This window comes from Oncorhynchus mykiss, chromosome 12 (assembly GCF_057628025.1).
Source record: "Oncorhynchus mykiss isolate SJ-2025 chromosome 12, ASM5762802v1, whole genome shotgun sequence".
NCBI classification, from domain to species: domain Eukaryota; kingdom Metazoa; phylum Chordata; class Actinopteri; order Salmoniformes; family Salmonidae; genus Oncorhynchus; species Oncorhynchus mykiss.
In genome coordinates, this window is record NC_143033.1 from 73,101,750 (window position 1) to 73,124,787 (window position 23,038).

Here is a 23,038-nt window from a genome sequence, read left to right on the forward strand (position 1 = left end):
AAAACAAGGCATTCGTGGTAAGTACATGGGGGCTGCCATCTTTATGCACCTTCGCCACCAAAACAACATCTCGGACACATCAGCATGCAGCACGGGGAGAACACACGACTTAGAAACAGAACAAATAGTGGAAATATGAACCGCAGAGCAACATGCCTTTACTGTATACACGGTACTGTACATATTCCATTCATTACACAAGGCAGACCGTAAAGTTCTGGCGGTTACAGGCAAGTCTAGAGTTAGAGTGGTGAGTGGGCTGGAACATAATGTTCATTAGAGGACTTAGTGTCTGGGGAAGCAGGAACAACAAGACGAGGCTGACGCTTGGTAAAAGGTCGCAATCACAGCATGGCAACAAAAACAGCTGTTCCAATGCCCAAGAGGAGAAAGAGAAATAGACACACACATAGAGAGAGAGATAAAGAGAGAGATAGAGATAAAGAGAGAGAGAGAGAGAGAGAGAGAGATAGATCAAGAGAGAGAGAGAGAGAGAGAGAGAGAGAGATAAAGAGAGAGAGAGAGATAGATAAAGAGAGAGAGAGAGAGATAGAGAGAGAGAGAGAGATAAAGAGAGAGAGAGATAAAGAGAGAGAGAGAGATAGATAAAGAGAGAGAGAGAGATAGATAAAGAGAGAGAGAGAGATAAAGAGAGAGAGAGAGAGATAAAGAGAGAGAGAGAGAGATAGAGAGAGAGATAAAGAGAGAGAGAGATAGAGAGAGAGAGAGAGATAAAGAGAGAGAGAGAGAGAGAGAGAGAGAGAGAGAGAGAGAGAGAGAGAGAGATAAAGAGAGATAAAGAGAGAGAGAGAGAGAGAGAGAGAGAGAGAGAGAGGGGAAAACACGATAAAGGAGGGAGAGGGGAAAGTCCCAGTCAGGCCCAGGGTTATTTGTAGGACCATGCTGCAATTTCACTCGTAAGGCAGGAGGGGTTTTCGAAAGTGGAGAGTCAAGCTGGGTGGATTTGGCCCCTGGTCAGGGAAGGACTTTGGTTGTATTGGGTTGGGAGTGGGATGAGGGAGACAGCACGGCGGTTGGTGGAGGAAGAGTGCAACTAGGTGACAGGGGGGGCCAGTCAGAGGAGGAACGCTGCCAGCCGTGTTATTCACTTTGCCTTGCTTACATGTGGGAGGACAGATGGAGAGTTCCTCAGTGGGCTTTAGAGCACCGATTCTCAACTGGTGGGTCAAGGGAGGTTTTGAACAGGTCACAGATGTCTGAGTAAAATATAAATATATATACTATATATATACTGAATAAAAATATAAAAACGCAACATGCAATAATTTCAACGATTTTAACTGCATTACAGTTCATGTAAGGAAATCAGTCAATTGACATAAGTAAATTAGGCCCTAATCTATGGATTTCACATGACTGGGAATACAGATATGCATCTGTTGGTCACAGATACCCTCAAAGAAAGGTAGGGGCGTGGATCAGAAACCTGTCAGTATGTGGTGTGACCACCATTTGCCTCATGCAGCTCGATACATCTCCTTTGCATAGAGTTTATCAGGCTGTTGATTGTGGCCTGTGGAAGGTTGTCCCTCTTCTCGTCGATGGCTGAAGTTTAGTAGTTGCTGCCTCTTGGATCCCCCTACGGGCCTTGGCCCAGGGGCTTCAGCCCCGGTAAGCCCCTGCATTACTCCTGCCCTGAGTTTGTTAACGTTCTTCATTAAGAATATCAGAAAACGTGTATTATTGGCCATGAACGAGGTGGGAATGTTGTTCCCATGTCATATAATTGCTACATTTACTTTCAATATGGCATTACAAATAGTTTTCCAGACTGTATTTTGGCGATTATTTTTCTCCCCAGAGTTATTACAGCCCCTCCAGAGGCAAGTTCAGCCATGCTCAGCTCAGCTCTGCTCTGGCTCAATGAGCTCAGACTAAGAAGAGTGGAGGTTTGAGAGCTGGTCCCATATAATGGCGTAATAGTCAACTATAGAACCTCTGTGGCTGGTCCTGTTAACAGAGAAGATCATACGATGTAAAGAAACGTAGGTGCCTGCGTACATGGAGGTGGCAAGGCTATGGAAAGGTAATGGAGCATTGAAACTATAATCTACAGCCCCACTCAGTCCGGTCCAAATCCTGCCCCGCCCTAATTCCTCATGAGCGCCAGCCAAGTGTTCTGTCGGTAATAAGCTGAAGCACCTGGGGTTTGGACGTCAACAGCAAAGTAAAAATGTGAAATCATTCATTTCTAAGGATCACAGAGAGGCTTTGTCCCAGGACGGCAGGTGTTCTCATAATTCATAACAGGTCACACAGAAAGAGAGTGTTTATCAGTCCTCACTTAAACTCATCCCTCTGCTCTCCACCTACATTACCTACATCGCTGACGCATCACAGCTGGCAAATACTAACTACGTGTTCACATCATACAATGATTCTGGTCATGTGGTCATTATAGGGTTTGGGAAGGTAGCACTGGACAGGTGAGGCAGCTAGTTCAAATCCACCTGTGTATCTCCTGCCTTGCTCCTGGACTGAGGATGAGACAGACCATTGTTTAGGCACTATCTACTGGCCTGTCTGTCAGTACAGGGATGGCACTGTGGAAACCAGATGAATATGCATACGGTCATGCGTGCAAGTAGAAACACACACACACACCATAATGGTATGTGATGTGGTGACAATTGAGTACAAGCACCACTATGAGATCACAGACAGACAGACGGATGGACGGACGGACGGAGAAGGGGAGAGCTAGAGAGAGGGAGTGAGAGAGAAGGGGAGAGCTAGAGAGAGGGAGTGAGAGGGGAGAGCTAGAGAGAGGGAGTGAGAGGGGAGAGCTAGAGAGAGGGAGTGAGAGGGGAGAGCTAGAGAAGGGGAGAGAGAAAGAAGGGGAGAGAGAAAGAAGGGGAGAGGAAGAGTGTGAGAGGGAGAGAGAGAACTAGAGAGAGTGAGACGGAGAGAGAGAGTGAGACGGAGAGAGAGAGTGAGACGGAGAGAGAGAGAGACGGAGAGAGAGAGAGAGAGACGGAGAGAGAGAGAGACGGAGAGAGAGAGAGAGACGGAGAGAGAGAGTGAGACAGAGAGAGAGAGAGAGCGAGAGTGTGAGACAGGGAGAGAGAGAGAGCGAGAGAGAATGAGACAGAGAGAGTGAGAGAGAGTGAGACAGGGAGAGAGAGCGAGAGAGAGTGAGACAGGGAGAGAGAGCGAGCGAGAGAGTGAGACAGGGAGAGAGAGAGAGAGCGAGAGAGAGAGACAGGGAGAGAGAGAGAGAGCGAGAGACAGGGAGAGAGAGAGAGAGAGAGCGATAGAGAGTGAGAAAAGGAGAGAGAGAGAGTGAGAGAAGGAGTGAGAGAGAAAGATCTCATATCTTAGGGAATTAGACCAAAGTTCTCAATTGGTACAAAATATATAGAGTACTGCACACACTACAACGACTTAGGTTTAAAAATAAGCTCAACTGGACACCTTAATGAGGCAGTGAATGAACTGAGAGAGAAAGCAATTCAAATTGAAATACCTATTAAAATTTGGCTAAAACTAATTGAATGTGTCATTGAACCAATTGCACTTTATGGCAGCGAGATGTGGCTTCCACTTGCAAAACAAGATTTCACCAAATGGAACAAACACCCCATTTAAACCCTGCATGCAGAGTTCTGTAAGATTCTCCTATATGTCCAGAGGAAAACTACAAACAATGCATGCAGGGCAGAATTAGGCCAATATCCACTAATAATAAAAAGTCAAAAAAGAGCAATTAAGTTTTGGAAACATCTAAAATACAGTGACCACCTCTCATATCATTACCAAGCCCTGCAATACCAAGAGCTGAGCAAAGAAAAGAGTCCCCTCATCCCGCTGGTCCTGGGGCTGAGTTCACAAACCTGTTCTACTAGCACACTGAAGCCTCAGGACCAGAACATCAAATCAATCAGAATAAAACAAATTACAACACAATCAAAACAAAACTACATTGCTTATTGGGAAACACAAACACAAGCACCAAGCAAAATGCAGTGCTATCTGGCCCTAGATCGACAATACACCGTGGCTAACTATTTGACCATGGTTACTGATCAAAACCTTAGAAAAAGTACAGGCTCAGTGAGCACAGCCTTGCCATTGAGAAGGGTAGACACAGGAAAACCTGGCTCCATGTAGAGGAAAGGCTGTGCAACCACTGCACAACAGCAGAACCTGAGACAGAGCTGCATTTCCTGACAAAATGTCCAAAATATATAAATATAAAACTACTAGAGTGTAATTTCCCCAAATTTGAAACACTTATTTCAAGGTTCCAAAGACATCTCTGATGAGAATAGGCTACCCGTCCTGTTGGGGGAGGACACAGAGAGCTGTGGGTTGGCAGCACACTAGATTGCTGCCTGCCATAAGATGAGGGAGAGTGTCGGACAGACAAATCAACCTGCACATGTTCTCTACTGTATGCTAATTGTTATTTTTGGTTATTTATGGTTATTTTGACCCTTGGTTAATGTTGTTACTGTTTTGCCATTGACACCTTTGATTCTTATTATTTTCATATTGTAAATATCCAAAGTAAGCTTTGGTTATATGTACATTGTTACGTCATGCCAATAAAACAAATTGAATTTTTTATAAATTGAGAGAGAGAAAGCGAGAGAGAGATAAAGCGAGAGTGAGAGAGAGAGAGAGACAAACCCGATTTATACATCACAATATACATCACACCAGCGAGATTTGTGACCTGCAACCAGTGAAGAACAAACACCTTTGTAAATACAACCCATATTTATGTTTATTTATTTTCCCTTTTGTACTTTAACCATTTCCTCATCGTTACAACACTGTATATATACATAATATGACATTTGTAATGTCTTTATTCTTTTGGAACGTCTCTGAGTGTAATGTTTACTGTTCTTTTTTTCACTTTTGTATATTATCTACTTCACTTGCTTTGGCAATGTTAACATGTTTCCCATGCCAATAAAGCCCCTTGAATTGAATTGAATTGAGAGAGAGGGAGAGCGAGAGAAAGTGAGAGAGACAGAGATAGCTAGAGAGATCGAGACAGGGAGAGACAAAGCGAGAGAGAGAGACAGAGCGAGAGAGTGCGAGAGAGAGACAGAGAGAGAGAGAGAGAGAGAGAGAGAGAGAGGCAGAGCGAGAGAGAGAGTGAGAGAGAGGCAGAGCGAGAGACAGAGAGAGAGAGAGGCAGAGCGAGAGAGAGAGAGGCAGAGCGAGAGAGAGAGAGAGAGAGAGAGGCAGAGCGAGAGGGAGAGAGAGAGAGAGAGAGGCAGAGCGAGAGAGAGAGAGAGAGAGAGAGGCAGAGCGAGAGAGCGAGAGCGAGAGAGAGCGAGAGAGAGAAAGAGATTATTGTACCATAAGGACTATTATGATGACAAAGCCAGACACTGAACATACTGAGAAAGTGAGCGCTCTGGCTCTGGCCTGGACCAATATCCATCTGGAATGTGTTAGGACAACATGCACAACCGAATGATGGGATAATCCCTGGGAGACGGAGAAAGAGGGAGAGCGAGAGGAACAGAATAGGGGAAAAGGGAGAATCACAAAGCACATGTTGACATGGACCAGGTCCACTGTGAGAGGTGGATTACAGACGAGGCAGGGGGAAGAAGTGATGAAAAGATCCACGGCAGGAACACTTTGTGTCCAAAGTCCACCATCTACTGGTACAAAAGGAGATGCAGCAATGAAACAAACAGAAACCATGCCAGGATGCAGTGTCACTTAATATCCTACAGATGTCGCTTTTGCCTCATATTTGATCATTTGAATAAACCCCCGACACTGACATCTAGACATGGTACTGTAGCAGGCGGTGGACATTATGACAGAGGAGAGGAGGTGGCTGTGACTAAGGCAGTGATTTATTTAGCGCTCTCTCTCTCTCGCTCTTTTTCTCTCTCCCTCTCTCTCTGTCTACGTACCTCTCTCTCCCTCTCCTTCTCACTTTCTCTCTCTCTCCTCTTTTTCTCTCTCCCATTCTCTCTCTTTATATCTCTCTTTTTCTCCCTCCCTCCCTCCCTCCCTCCCTCCCTCCCTCCCTCCCTCCCTCCCTCTACACCCCCAAGCCCCTCACACATATCATCAATAATCTATGGGCCCTTGTTTCCACTGCCACAATTAATCCTCTATCGTTACTATAATTAAAAGGCAGAAATCCCATAAGATGGTTCAGCTTGGCCGGACATGGTCTGGCACGGGAACTGATGAAGAATCCCTGAGCCACGCACACCCTGTAGCCACACACCCAGACACCCAGTCAGTCAGTCAGTCAGTCAGTCAGTCAGTCAGGCAGTCAGGCAGTCAGGCAGTCCAGACAGACAGACAGACAGACAGACAGACACATAAGCAAAGCACAACGTAATGTGAGTACCTTTCGCCACCTCCATACAGACACACATGGACCCACACACAGACAAATGCGGCTAGTATCCACGGCAGCCAGAGCCAGGCAGCACAGAGAGAGAGAGAGAGGTGGAGCTGTCTGATGCTGCAATTAGGACCACACTGTCTTGGTGAGCGGAGAGTGCACAGGGATGAATATTTCAGACTGGAGATCTCTATGGGCACCTATGATGTGTCCTGGCAGACCTACAAACACACAAACACAGACAGAGCTGCCAGGGCTGCCAGGTTTGTTGTATGCCTCTCAACTAGGCTACATGACCATTAGCGTCAAAACTGATACATGAGCTGAACCACAAACTCCGTATTCATAAACTCGCTCTTTTCTCTTCACTTCCTCAGTCTTTTAATGATTTTTAGGATGCTCCAGTGCACACACACTCTTATGGGCACACAGAAACACACACACACACGCGCACACACACACACACACACACACACACACAGATGAGCAGTAGCAGCACTCCCCCTGGTGTGTGTTCATTGTGGATGCTGGCTGCACACAGACCTCCTCCTGCCCCTTCATCCTCGGCCCCATCTCCACTTGATTTATTGCTCTCTAATACCACTGCACTAATTAGTCAAGTAATTAATTAATAGGCATTTGCATTTGTGCATATGCAATTAGGAGGCTGGAGAGAGGAGAGTGCAGATGGGGTCTGGGAGTCTGGCGGGGGAGGGTGGGTGTGTGGGTGTGTGTGTGTGTGTGTGTGTGTGTGTGTGTGTGTGTGTGTGTGTGTGTGTGCGTGCGTGCGTGCGTGGAAGTTGCAGTGTAGGAGTTGCATCACAGACAGAAAAGTGAAATACGTGTAATCTGGTCAGAATCGTGGTCGTGTGGGACGCTGGGAGGTGACAGGTACAGGGGTGTGGCGAAAAGACTTTGACACCCCTGTGGTAGATAATCTGACAAACCAATACAATGCAGCCAATGAGAGTCACAGTGTTGAAGTACATGTGAGTGTTGCACCTAAAGAACTACAACTAAAGGACTACACCTAAAGGACCACACCTTTATAGAGAAAACACCCATTGAAGTGTCTCTAAATTATAGTATATATATTGGGTGGTCGTCAACAGACAATGATAACACCCAGGTGGTTCATAAGCTCGCACCACTGCATTTAACCATGGAAAGGTGACTGGGAATATGGCCGAATACAAACAGTGTAGTTATTCCCTCTGTAAGGCAATCAAACAAGGGAAATGTCAGTACAGAGACAAAGTGGAGTTGCAATTCAACGGCTCAGACACGAGATGCATGTGGCAGGGTCAACAGACAATCACGGACTACAAAAGGAAAACCAACCACGTCGTGGACACCGACGTCTTGCTTCCAGACAAACTAAACACCTTCTTTGCCCGCTTTGAGGACACTGACGCGGCCCGCTACCAAGGACTGTGGGCTCTCCTTCTCCGTGGCCAACGTGAGTAAAACATTTAAACGTGTTAACCCTCGCAAGGCAGCCGGCCCAGGCGGAATCCCTAGCTGCGTTCTCAGAGCATGCGCAGATCAGCTGGCTGGTGTGTTTACGCACATATTCAATCTCTCCCTATCCCAGTCTGCTGTCCCCCAGTTCAAGATGGCCACCATTGTTCCTGTACCCAGGAAGGCAAAGGTAACTGGACTAAAGGACTATCGCCCTGTAGTACTCACTTCTATCATCATGAAGTGCTTTGAGATACAAGTCAAGGATCATATCACCAACACCCTACCTGTCACCCTGGACCAACATCAATTTTCTTACCGCCCCAATAGGTCCACAGACGATGCAATCGCCATCACACTGCACACTGCCCTATCCTATCTGGACAAGAGGAATACCTATATAAGAATGCTGTTCATAGCTCAGCATTCAAGACCAGAGTACCCTCCAAGCTCATCATTAAGCTTGAGGCTCTGGGTCTCAACCACACCCTCTGCAATTGGGTCCTGGACTTCCTAATGGGCCACCCCCAGGTGGTGAAGGTAGGAAACAACATCTCCACTTCGCTGATCCACAACACTGTGGCCCCACAAGGGTGTGTGCTCAGCCCCCTCCTGTAATCCCTGTTCACCCATGGCTGCGTGGCCATGCACGCCTCCAACTCAATCATCAAGTTTGTAGACAACACAACAGTAATAGGCTTGATCACCAACAACGACGAGACAGCCTACAGGGAGCAGGTGGTGTCAGGAAAACAATCTCTCACTCAACATCAACAAAGCAAAAGGAGAAGATCGTGGACTTCAGGAAACAGCAGAGGGAGCACCCCCCTATCCTCATCGATGAGACAGCAGTGGAGAAGGTGGAAACTTTTAAGTTCCTCAGAGTACACATCATGGACAAACTGACATGGTCCACCTACACAGACAGTGTGGTGAAGAAGGCGCAACAGCGCCTCTTCAACCTCAAGAGGCTGAAGAAATTTGGCTTGTCACCTAAAACCCTCACAAACTTTTACAGGTGCACAATTAAGAGCATCCTGTCGGGCTGTATCACTGCCTGATACGGCAACAGCACCACCCACAACCACAAGGCTCTCTCCAGAGGGTGGTGTGGTCTGCATAACGCATCACCGGGGACAAACTACCTGCCCTCCAGGACACCTATGCACCCTATGTTACAGGAAGGCCAAAAAGACCATCAAGTACGACAACCACCTGAGCCACTGCCTGTTCACCCGGCTACCATCCAGAAGGCGAGGTCAGTACAGGTGCATCAAAACTGGGACAGAGAGACTGAAAAAAAGCTAATATCTCAAGACCATCAGACTGTTAAACAGCCATCACTAACACAGAGAGGCTGCTGCCTACATACAGACTTGAAATCATTGGCCACTTTAATAAATCGATCACTAGTCACTTTAATAATGCCACTTTAATAATATTTACATATCTTGCATTACTCATCTCATATGTATATACTGTATTTTATACCATCTATTGCATATTGCCTATGCCACTCTGTCATTGCTCATCCAAATATTTATATGTATATATTCTTATTCCATTCATTTACTTAGATTTGTGTGCATTAGGTAGTTGTTGTGGAATTGTTAGATTACATTTTAGATATTGCTGCACTGTCGGAACTACAAGCACAAGCATTTCACTACACTCGCAATAACATCTGCTAACCATGTGTATGTGACCAATAAAATTTGATTTGATTTGATCTGACAAAATCCATACACACGAACACATTATTTTGCATAAACTCTTCCCAGTATTCTAATACCAGTTTACAACCGCCATGTTTGTTGTCTCCTTTAGCCTGTCATTGGCTAAAACGATGCTGTTGACATTTGCCATTTCTTTTGGCAAGGTGATTTGAAGGACGATTGGGACTTGTTGAAATGCACGGGTAAGGCAACCCGTGCCCAGCGCCCTCCATTCCCGCCTCACTAGTGCTGCTGAGGTAGGGCACCGATTTGGCTGGCAGCAGGGCGTGATGACGTGATGCCTTCCATCCCCCACCTTTGGAGTGGTGCCAGGATGCCATCCTCTCTCTCAGCCCGTCAGGGACTGGATGGGACACATTATCGAACGTGCAGAATCATGACCTCCGTAGCCACAGCTGTTGCCACACTACTGCTGACCCCACAGGTGACCCTCCCCTGGTGGGTGTCTAACTGGGATCTCTGGGCAGTTGGAGGAGAACCTGGTCCAAGGACATGAACCCATGGTGCTATTTTCTTGCTTCAAAATGTCCCTTTTCCCACCTCTCAATTGTGTGTCATTGCTGTGCCAATGGACAGACACATGCATGCCAACTGATGGTCACAGAGCTCGTTTTCCAGATTAAATTCACTAATGCCTGCCTAATGGTGAGATATTGGAGTTGGAACTTGGAATAGAGATAACTCAGAGATACCAATGACACAAGAAGTGGGGAAGAGAAAAGCAGGAATTCGCAGGCTTGAACCTCTCTTATTTATAATGCCATTGATTTGGTTAGTGTGCCAACGCTCCTCCCACTCTGGGCAACCGCACAGATGCCAGCTCCAACCAACCCCTGGCCCCCTCCCTCACCGATCCCCGCCCTTATCCTGTCCCTGGTGGGGTCGCACACCTGGGCCCCATCGTTGTTGCTGTGCAGGAGGACTGGAGCTCGCTCGCCCCCCAGGCCACCCTCAGCGTCTCACTCTGAAAACACCAGCGCTCAAACAACCTCGTCATCCCTCCTACCCTTGCTCACGTCTAATCTCCGATCTCGTCTCACGAGCACCTATAAATAACAAACAATCAATAGGGTCTCAATAGCCTATATTTATCTGTCTGTCTGTCTTTATTGAAGATGAGTGTCATTGATCATTCTGCCCGTAGAGTCTGCGCGCAATGCTATTTGTTTGGATTATTTTCCCCCCTGAATAGATCACTATAATGCCATTCAATTAGGTAAATAAATAGATGAACAATATCGCCTTCTGTTCCTAGGTCTGCAAATGCACCCCAACCCCCTCTCCTTGAGCACCGTTGTTTTATGCATGCTATCGTTTAACTTAACCCTTAGGTTAAATGTACAAAAATAAAAAATAAAGGCAAATACACTAATAATATCCGTTGTCTACAACAAACATTTTTGTTCGCCCACTTTTCTGTTTCCTCTCTTTCACTCGTATTGCCTCCGTCTCAGTTTCTCTCTTTTTCTGGCTGTGTGAGCGCGAGCGCAGTGACAGATGGCGGGGCCCTCTTCCCTCGGGAAGACAATCTCTCCGAATGCGGGCGCATGTCAATCACCGGCTCTCATGTGATGGTTCTTGCCAGTGACGTGCCAACCATATGGCCTGGCATCATAGCTGGTATGTAACCCTGCCTGGTAGCGATGCCACAGTCTCAGAGCGCGCGCGCGGATAGCACACTGAAAGCACCCTGCCGCACCTATAGGAGCGTTTGCTCGCGGTCCCAGAAGATGGTCTGAACTCACGCGCTTTCCACCCCTTCAAGAGCTCCCGCTGAGGTAAGTTGGAGTGTAAACAAATCGACGAGTGACCTTCCCAATATGGAAAGTAATTAATTTAATAAATAGAGATGAATAATGCAAGGTTAATTCGTGACCGTTTTTTTGGTGGATGTTTGTGCCTCCTGTAAACGTCTGTTTTGAGTTCACTCAGCTATATGCCATTTTTGAACATTTGGATTATGGTGTAGCTCTGGTTCTTCGTTTGGCACGATGTTATGCTCCATTCGTCCTTCAACTTTTAACAGCGCGGACCTCCATTCTGTGTGTTAATTATAGGCTAGGAGTGCAATATTAGTATTCCATGCTTATTTTGTTCAGAAAACAGCAATACACAAAGACAAGCTCTAGTTTACCGTCTATCTCTGCGGACAATCGAAAAAAATGCAACAATCTTCCTCCTGAATTTAATTAATTTCTATAGTCAGACAGTATAAGGCATTAATTTGATTAGTGAAAAATACAAAATAAAACCTGTTTCCATGGACCCATGGAAACAGAGAGATGAAGAGAAAGAGAGATACATAGGTAGAGAGAGGGGAGGTAGAATTATTCTTCACCGTCAGCTAATTATTTCTGCATCTCATGGCTTAGAGAGAAGATTTATCGACGATTTTATCTGAGTGTTCATCTTGGAGAAAAGGAAAGGGTGGGTGGGGCGTTATTGAAAGTGAATGTACAGTAGGCTAATACGGACATTATTTATTTGTGTAGTTTTATCATCCATAATTATTCTATCAACAGCACACCCTTTTACATTCCAAATACATCGATATCTCCCCTAAATCACGCAAGCACGGGCCATGCAAGAGGAGATTATTGTTGCAACTTCAAGAAAATACTAATCTGTTTTCTGAAATGCATTTTTGATATATATTTAACGACTGCTAAAAGGATACAAGCAATTTCCATCTGTAATTGCAAACCTTTCCAACTAAAAGTGGTTTGGAATCGCTCAGTCGTGCATACTGAATTATGTGTGAAATATTTTTCTGGTAAGGTAGTCTACATGGTCTGTTAATTAAACGTTTTTTGTTTTTTTTTAAATGAGCAAATCTCCTGAGCCTGAAATTTCCAAACGAGATTTTGCCTCTGGCACACCCTCTAGATAATTAGCACCGTATTCCTCCTGGTTGACTTTGGGTCCACACAACATCACGTAGCCCAACCACAGTTCTCCAGCCTACCAGAGATACAAGAGATTTACAGTGATTTAGGGTGACAATTATGTTACTGGTTTGAGATGGTTTAAACTGTCCATCTATCATATCTTCGCACTGGCTATTTACATTCAAAATAATAATTGATAATTGGTGAAAATTGATGCCATTTTCAAAAAGGCCTGGCTCAATCAACTTCGCATTTTTGGATTATAACATTTGGATGATATTCTAATTGGCGTTTGGGTAAGATATTTACACATTAAATCGTTATTGAGTGTCATAATAACAATGTACATTATTATTAATATTATTATTATTAGAATAATTTATTGGCAATCAAAATGGATCTTTGTGGATAATATTAACCCTTGTTATCCTATAGGGCTCTCTGGTAGGATATAAGGTTGAGCGTGATAAGACAACAGCGGCTCTGCAGGTGTGGTAGAAGTCATCTCAATGTCACATTTTACAAAAAAATACGATAGCCTATTAATTCAAATAATTTCCGATATCCACACACAATATTTTGTCATCTTCTGACACGATGATCAACACCGAGGTAGAGACACTGTACATATCCTCTTGCCATGCTTTTTGTGGAGGTGGGTAGTGCGGTGGAATAGTGCTGGAATGTAGCCAGAAGTATGTGGGCGTCGGGGGGGGGGGGGGGGGGGGGGGGGGGGGGAGTGAAAGTAGGGGCACGTTGCTTCACAGCGCGCCACACGGGTCTGTAATGTGGCCTCTGCTGTTGAGACCCGCTGCGCGAGGGCAAGGGGAGCACATGGACGACAGCAGGGAATTAAATAGGGGAACGGTTGGGCGATAGATCCGGGTGTTCACTGAAATGTTTCCTATGGCATGCTGTTTTAGTTCCTCCCAACACGTATCATTTCAGTCTTATTAGGCTATTCATGTCCTCTGCCTTTATCATGTAGAGATATTAATCCGCATTTGAGTATTATCCCATTGTTGTTGAATGCATTTCATTACGTTCTTCTTCTTACCTTTAGCCCTTTTCTGATTTGAAATGCCCTCACACAACATCCTTTATCTCTTTCAGTGCCGCAATGTTGACTAGGCTGTTCAGTGACCCGTCGCTGCTTCCCGACATGCAGAAGTATTCGGCCTGGGCAGAGGACAGCGAGAGCGAGGACTCGAAGACCAAGGAGGATGAGGATCACTGCCGCGTGGGCGATGACGACATGGATGTCCCGGACCTGAGAAGCAGCCGGGCACATTCTGAGATCGGCGGTGAAGACGAGGACGACGACGAGGCGGATGAGGACGAAGGAGAAGACGGTGCAGAGGGGGACGGGCCCAAAAAACGGGGCCCTAAGAAGCGTAAAATGACACCTGCCCGTATCGAGCGCTCCAAGTTGCGTCGTCAGAAGGCAAACTCACGGGAGAGGACGCGCATGCACGATCTGAACTCTGCGCTCGACAATCTGCGCAAAGTCGTACCCTGTTACTCCAAAACGCAAAAGCTCTCCAAAATCGAGACTCTCCGTTTGGCCAAGAACTATATCTGGGCCCTCTCTGAGATCCTGCGCTCCGGGAAGAAGCCTGATATTGTGTCCTACGTGCAGACGCTGTGTAAAGGATTGTCCCAACCCACGACCAACCTGGTTGCGGGTTGTCTGCAGCTCAACTCCCGAAACTTCCTAACGGAGCAGTGTCCGGAGGGAGGACGCTATCCCAGCTCCAACTCCTTCTCCATGCATCCTTACCCCTACCAGTGCTCCCGCCTCTCCAGCCCTCAGTATCAGTCTGGTTCCAACTCGCATCCCTTACGGACACAAGGGTACTGCTCAGCCTACGATTCACTGTACGGTGGCAGTGGATCTCCAGAATACAACAGCCCAGAGTATGAGGGGCCCATCTCCCCTCCCGTGTGCATCAATGGCAACTTTTCTCTGAAGCACCAGGGCACTACGTCCCCCGAGGTAGCCGAGAAAGGCTACCATTACTCTATGCATTACTCCGGCCTGGCCGGCTCTCGCCCCACTGCTGGCCACATATACGGTTCTTCAGGTGTGCGGAGCAGCATCCACTCTGAAAACGTATCGCCTTACCACGACATGCACCTGCACCACGAAAGAGCCCCCGTCCCCGTATACGATGAACTCAATGCGTTTTTCCACAACTGAAACGGCAGTAATATTGCCATGCGTGGGAGTCTTCTTGCAATCAACAATCAATTAGTTGCCCACCTTTGGCAAGGAGCGTGCACGGTCACCCCCCAGCCCCTACCCTAATACTTAGTCTCAAAGGACTATGACACCAGACACGGATCATTGCGGAAACAGCGTTTTATTTATTGTTTTTCTATGTCCTTTTATATAATTGTATTTATTTTGTTTCTATTCTGTGACGATGGGATGCTGTGAAAATGTTGCATTTGAAATGGAATGTGTACAGATTTGACGGTGATTGGCGTATGGGTTATTATTGAAATTGCTAGATGAACATAGTTAAAATGCAACCGCATAGTCACGTTTATAACATTGTAACAACCGATGATGCTGTAACTAATTTGGAAATAATAGCCTAATATGAAAATAGAGGATTCAATTAAGAAGCAAGCAGTGCACTTAAAAGCAAGCATGTCGCAGAGATAGGAAGATATATATTTTTTAAATGTCGGCAATTGGCAACAGCTATGTCTGATCATTAAACACATTTCACATCTATGCAAGAACTAGCCTACGCCAAACGAGTATACAAGGACCAACTATAGGCTATATCTAAAATAGTGTACATTAAATCATTCATTTAAATCTTCTCAACAATATACTTTCATTGCTTCTCAGCCCCTATTCTGATTACCATAACACACACGGTGGGGAATTGCTTGACGTCTATTTTTGTTATTGAGGGACATGGATTCAAGTCACCATAATGACACAGAGAATACAATTTTCGATCCCTAGAATACCACCAATGGATAAGGAAAAGCAAAGGAAAATGAAACACTACTTGGCAGAGTAGGCCTATAAGGCTAAAGCCAACATTTGAAATGAACGATTCTAAAGAAGCAGATATGGGCTCATGCTACCGGTTCCGGATGGTCAAGTCCTTCTAATGTAAACGATTCGATAGTGTTTACGTTCATTAGATGAGGCTACCTTTGATGGATTTGCAAGTTTGCACTAGATTTTAGATTGCATTTTAATGCAATCGAAAATGGTTTAATGTAAGCCAATAGCCTTTGCCTTTATACATCTACTGGCCTTTATACATCTACAATCCTGTCAGTGACTGGACGGAAAATGGGACAGGCCGATATTAAATATGCTAAACACAATATTTCATGTCATGCCACAGGAACAAATATGGCAAGTCAAGTAACTTTCTAAATCAATCGAGCACATTGACTTGTTGAATAGGACTATTTCTAAAAGTGTAAGGGCCAGGATTTAGCACTCAATTTCGAAATAGTCGAAGTTATATCAGAAGGTCGATATATTGCACTGAAATAACATGATTATTACTATTATTGTTATTATTATTTACAAACTGTTTTATTTCATGCATCCTTTTGCCTATAATAACTCATCAATGCAAATATTTCCACTAAGGGTCCCCAGAGTCGTCAACATGTGTTGCATTTTTCATTGAAAGTGAAAGTTGAAACTTTGTATTTAAACAATGTGTGTGTGGTAAAATAAAATGATAATACATGAACTTGCGCTACATCATTTCATTTTAAACCTATATCCAAGTTCTGTAAACGTTATCTTTTCTCGTTGAATTTGATCCATTACATAGTGTAAAACAAGTATATTCTGGCTAGCAGGTTAAATTATCAGCATAATAATCAACTACGTAAGGACTGTATTATATTATTCCTATGATTATTCTCATCATTGGAAATGCTCTATGAAAAGATGACGCAGTGTGGCCTGGAAAATAATGGGTTTACTATTTAACATCCCCATATCGCTCATGCTTTCGGTAAGTGCGTTGACCGATTACAAGAAGTAGCGTCACTTGACATGTGACTCTAACAGGTTCGGCTGGCTATATCCAATGGTTTAATATGGCAGACATATCAATAAGTTGCTGTAAATCCCATTCTTCAATTAAGCCCACAAAAAGAGTTGCAGAATGTTTTCGAAACCATTTTCGAAAGACTTCCACTGTGGGAGATGCTAGCATTCCTAATGATTAGGCATGGAGGAAAGAACGGGCATTATAGGATCTAATCAACAGGCCAACACCATCTTTCCCGAACACAACGAACATATTACAAAGACAAATGTGTCAACGAAGAAGCCCTGCAATGGACTCTAATGAGTTGAACAGCAGGATCTGGACAGATTGGGAAACGGCCTCCGGATCTGCAGGCGAGCCAAAATCCCTAACAGTTACCAAAGGGCCTGTCTGAAGCTTTCGGGGATTTCTAGGATGGTCAAATGATATGGGAACCGTTATAAGCCTAACAAATTCCTTTAAAGGGAGGGACTGCTATGACAACTAACTTCTAGATCAGGGGTGTGCAACTTTGATGTGGGTGGGGTCACAAAACATAGGAACTCATCATGAGGGGCCGCAGTGGCTCTCGGGTCTGCATACCCACATCCATACCCATATGCAGTCAGAGCCGGTTCAAGTCTTTTGGGGACCCTCCCACCTTGCGAGCAACACATTTTAGCACCCGACTTTACAGCGAAGAGAAAAACTTTACGTTTTACAGTTCATTTCCTGAAATTGTACACATTTTGCCAGGGGGGGGGGGTAGAGAAAATGTTGCCATTTCAAAGCAAGTTTGCGGCAATTCTACATATTTTCCAAGACAAATCTTTGCAGTTATGCAGTCTGATGATCAATGGTGCCCATCCCGGATCTAGATCATGCGTTTGTGTGTTTTTCGGGCTTCTTTTGCGTTTGTGCATACAAGCAGCAGCCTGCTCCCTTTGAGCGCATGCCAGAATATTCTTGGCATCAAAGGTAAACTTGACTCAAACGGACACAAGAGTCACAATGCACGGGATAGAGGCAAATGGGCGGTGTATATGTATATGATATTATTTTTGAAAGGCGGAAGAAATACAGGCGACTAAAGCCCTATTCATTGACATTAAATTATCGAAAATTGTGGCCCAAAAAGGCACGAAACATACAGGATTCCAAACTAGTAAAGGATATAATTTATCATCAAAACACGGCATTGGAAAGAGGCTGAAATACTTCGGGCAGCCGAGGACCTTAATACAGCCCATGTACTCCATGTTGGAATGTTTTGGGAACAAGCAAAGTCATGTATTTGCCACAGCGCATTTATTCAACCCCACCTTTATTACTCCACAGATAGCCTACCCGGATGGACTAAGCAGGACATCATAACATCCATAACTTTCACACACACACACCGAAAGAGAGAGAGATAGAGAGGGACTTTTGTGAGTGCAATGTTTACTGTTCATTTGATATTGTTTATTTCACTTTTATTTATTATCTATTTCACTTGCTTTGACAATGTTAACATATGTTTGCCATGCCAATAAAGACCGCTGAATTGAGAGAGAACTCTGCCAAAAAATATCCTCCATGTACAACGTAAAACATCAAATAATGCATGCAGAGTAGAATTAGGCCGATACCCACTAATTATCAAAATCCAGAAAAGAGCCTTTAAATTCTACAACCACCTAAAAGGAAGCGATTCCCAAACCTTCCATAACAAAGCCATCACCTACAGAGAGATGAACCTGGAGAAGAGTCCCCTAAGCAAGCTGGTCCTGTGGCTCTGTTCACAAACACAAACAGACCCCACAGAGCCCCAGGACAGCAACACAATTAGACCCAACCAAATCACGAGAAAACGAAAATATATTTATGACACTTTGGAAAGAATTAACAAAAAAAACTGAGTAAACTAGACTGACCCAAACTTAAGAAAAGCTTTGACTATGTAAAGACTATTGAAAAAGGCTGCTGTAGGCATCCCTGGCTCTCAAGAGAAGACAGGCTATGTGCACACTGACCACCAAATAAGGTGTCAACTGAGCTGCACTTCCTAACCTCGTGCCAAATGTATGACCATATTAGAGACACATATATCGCTCAGATTACACAGACCCACAAAGAATTAGAAAACATGCCCAATTTTGATGAACTCCCATATCTACTGGGTGAAATACCACATTGTGCCATCACGGCAGCAACATTTGACCTGTTGTCACGAGAAAATGGCAACCAGTCAAGAACAAACACCATTGTAAATACAACCCATTTTTATGTTTATATATTTTCCCTTTTGTAATTTAACTATTTGCAGATAATGTGACATTTGAAATGTGTTTTTTATTTTTGAACTTTTGTGAGTGTAATGTTTACTGTTCATTTGTATTGTTTATTTCACTTTTGTTTATTATCTAGTTCACTTGCTTTGGCAATGTTAACATATGTTTCCCATGACAATAAATCCCTTAAATTGAAATGAATTGAGAGATAAGAGATTTCCATTGTGCTTGACTTTTAGCATTTATTTTGCCAGGCGTAGCTAATTCTCTAGGTCACAGTTACAGCTTTTAACCTTTATCAAAAGTGTATTGTGTGATTGTATTCCCTTGATGCAAAACTTTTTTCGTCGATTTTTGTTTGTCAGAAAATACAGTAGACTTATTGTTTCAACTGAAATGATTTGTTTTTAATGAATCTTTACACTAACCTTATTTGATTTTACACCTTAAAAAATGTATATGGTGCATTCTTATGAGATACATTTTGGGATTTTGAGTCAAATGCACTGAATGAACGTGTATTTGAATGTGCAAACATGCTTTTCAAAATTGACTATCAACTAGTTGAATGGCCTCCCGCACTGTCTAATGCTTTTGGTATTGATGACTGCACTCACATATTTATACGTTCCAGTTTTTAGCATAAGCACATTAACAACAGTAAAACATTCATATTCCTAAATAGATATATTTTTTAATTCACACCTCTCCATCACTAGATAATAGCCAACTATCTCTCAAAATATAATGGAGCATATAAGACATCGACTAAATTCGCGGAGGGGATTACTTCCTGACTATCAACTATAATTAAAAACACATTGACATGTGCTGTAAAGTAAATATCGGAATGAGAAAATAAAATGTAATTTAAGAGACAACAGGCCTAGTCCCAAATACGATCATTGTCAGGCAGCTCGGGCGGTCTAATATTCTCGTCGCAACTCTTGAACACTTCATGACGCTTATTCAATGCCATGATAACCTGAAGAAAATAAAAAAATAATGACATTCATTTGTATTATTTTTGAACACACACGTGTGATTTTGAGGCAAGCCTTCTAGACGCACTATGCAAGGGGCAGCAGTTGCCCTCGCGCGTCCCTTGTGCATGAAACGATGCCACCCGGCTTGGTTTGGAGCGCTGCCCCGGGTCCCATATGTTCCTCAAAATGTCCAGGGTGCGATTAGCTGAGAACACTCCTGCTCACAGAAGAAAGGGAGCTGGACTTGGGCCGTGGAGTGATGATGACCGGCAGCAATGTAGGCCAGCACAGCCAACAGTATAAATTGAGAACAGCCTTGTTAAAAATATAATAAAACAACATATATATGGACAAAATTAATTTTGTAGCCCCAGTTTTATTGTTATCTATTTGTATTAGAGGCTAGACTAAAACTGGTGTGGCATTTGGACAGCAATCTAAATTGAAAGTTTAGCTACATTTTACACAAATAGACTAAATACAAATATAAAAACGAACATAACTACATATCGGATATCAGCCTATAAAAATAGACAACTTTACTTAATCCCAAAAGCAGGCTATTTTGCACGCAGGAGATCTTCAGGTGCATGAAATGGGAATTAGGCTGATGTAGCCTAGGCTTAATCCAGTGCATTTATCTCAGTAATACTTGAGTTTGCTTATACAGTATATGTGTCTAAAATCATCTAGGCTATTTTTTAGGCTAGTCTATTCCTTTCTCTCGTTTCAAACCAAACACTGACCACAATTCACTCGCGCGTTTCATTCTGCGATGACAGTGATGACAGTGCGCGAGAGGACGTGAAATAAACCAAAGTCTAGGCTTCGTGGTCATTGATGCATTCCCGTACACGTGACTGTGATGTGACTAAATTGTGCCTTCACTCACTTTAGGATAATACAATTACTGGAACGATTTTGGCAATCTTGACAAACTGAATAAAACAGTTGTGTGCAGAAAGTTGAGTACAGCATGATGTATTGCATAAAAAAGGTTAAATAGCATATGATAATGCTATAGGCGTAGTCTATTCTTTAAAATGCGTTTTTAGGCAAATCAGCAAAAACCGAAGTGTGCTGGTGCGTTTATTGAGTCAGTGCATGCGGTGGAGCAGGCTCGAGCCAGTTGGAGAGGGCATCTATCAAAATATTCCCCTGTCCGGCGTTAGGTGCGCGCTTTCCAGAGGCGGAAGTTGGCAGCCATGCAGAGCTGCGTGTGCCAAGTTCCTTAATGTTCCCCGGCACCAGCACGAGCTCTGGAGAGGACACCCGCGCGCCTCGCCGCTGCCTTGTGCCAGTTTGCCGGCCAAAGTGGCGCTGCTGGGAGGAGTCTGTATTTCTTTCCTAATTTCACGGCATCTGTTCATTATCCAGCACGTTTAAAAAGAAAGTTCTTATTCTGACTTCAAAACACACACACCGAGTAAGTGCTGAAGAAATTCTCTGGTGAAAATGTCTTCATGCTGTTTTTTGATCAATTGACATAGCAGGAATTTACATTTTGGGATTGTTAACGAATGTGTTATCTGGCTAAAACGTTGCATTACAATCATTCCCTTATTTCTGCCCGAACCACGACTGATGCCGACACCCTGTACAGAGTGGCAGAAGGCTACTCTGCTGCACAATGGAGAGAGCTCCCGATCTGGGCGAGTGCCTAGGCTATCCACGAGCTCGCACAGGTGATAGGATGGTTCCCACACGTCAATTCATATTCTTTCTAAACATTGATTTATTTTAAAAAATATGTATGAAAATATTTTAGGCCAACGTAAACTGTGGCCTTACAGTAACTCCTCTCTGCCCAGGATGGTGTTTATTGTTGACCACCAGCAGCACAATCCTCAGCTCTTGAGAGATTGAGGGAGTCACTGCAACAGAAATGGAATAGAGATCGTATTGAAGGCTACGAACTTCACAAACCGAACACACAGTATTCACGTGCCCTCTGCAAAGTGAGTGAATACATCTCGCTGTTTAAATTATCGTGTGTGCCCACTCTTTTCTCGCTAAACTTGGTGGAAGATATCAAAGAAAAGTGTTTGTCCGACATAACAGGCAATATAGTGCGATTATCAAAATGTCACAAGTATCCTTAACTGGTGTGAATTCCAATTAACAAGTCTAAATATTAGAAAAGCAAATTAAACAGGAAACATTTAAAGAACCTATTTGCCTACGTATAATACTGTGTATCAATAAAATACAAATACATAATTGTTTTATGTCATTATCATAAAAGCTACAGGAGAGGGCTTTTTTTTTTAGAAGCGACCATGATGCTGAAGGTAAGTAAAGGAAATCAACATCAGGTCATATCTAGTGCCATTGGAAACACACACACACACACACACACACACACACACACACACACACACACACACACACACACACACACACACACACACACACACACACACACACACACACACACACACCACAGAGAGGGAGAGAGAGAAAGCTTACTTGAAATATCTTGCCTCTCACATAGTGAATACAAGCATGCACACAATCCGACACAGCCAGCCCCATGCATGCACTGCTCAGCCCCAGTGCCAGACTGTACGCCAGACAAGGAGGCAAGGCTGTCACTGGCAGGCGATTCAGTGGAAATTCCACAACATCTGTTTGTTATCGCACAATGGGGCACGGCGGTGGGGCACGGGGCGACGGGGGCAGACGAGGCAGAAGCTAAATGGAGAATCTGCTACTGTTGGACTGAATGCCAGTAGAGGAACGAGGGGGACAACAGGAAGGGTAGCAGGGAGGGTGACAGACAGGGGTGGAGATTAGGAGGGGTGCCAGGTAGGTTTGGAACCTTAGGGGGGTTGCCACATAGGTTTTGGGGACAATGCAGGCAGGGGTAGAGATTGGGAAGACACCAGGGAGGGTGAGGCCTATAGGGGACAATGGCTTGGTAACTATAGTTTATTGTTTACTCTCTGCAGATGGATGCTTCCATCTGACAACTGTCAGTCATCTCTGTCGAGGGCAGTGTAGCTATGTTCTGGCTGGTCACCAGTGAGACCCTCCCTGGGTTGGGCGTGGTTGAACCATGTTTAGGAGGTTAAGTAGGAGTGTGTATGGGGACACTGTTGGATCAGAGGGGGTAGCTGTGGGTTGTTGCTGGTCTGCACAGATGGCATGTGTTATAGGATTGTGTGTGAGTGTGCTCTTGCGTGCTTGTGTGTGTGTGTGTGTGATAGGGTTGGATGATGCTACGGTCACATGGGTAGCAGTAATTGGCCTCCATATTGACCAGTTTGCAGTACTGGGGGGGCGGGCAGTCTCCCAGCTGGACCTGTCAGACA

At 44.3% G+C, this 23,038-nt stretch overlaps 1 protein-coding gene across 1 annotated transcript; it reads left to right on the forward strand.

Annotated features, from left to right (window-relative positions):
- Positions 1-11,044: 11,044 nt before the first annotated feature.
- Positions 11,045-16,177, forward strand: LOC110486238 (neurogenic differentiation factor 2). Its single transcript, XM_021557684.3, has 2 exons — positions 11,045-11,330; positions 13,554-16,177. The coding sequence occupies exon 2, from the start codon at positions 13,561-13,563 to the stop codon at positions 14,638-14,640; it is 1,080 nt and encodes a 359-aa protein (XP_021413359.2). The 5' UTR covers positions 11,045-11,330; positions 13,554-13,560; the 3' UTR covers positions 14,641-16,177.
- The last annotated feature ends 6,861 nt before the right edge of the window (positions 16,178-23,038 follow it).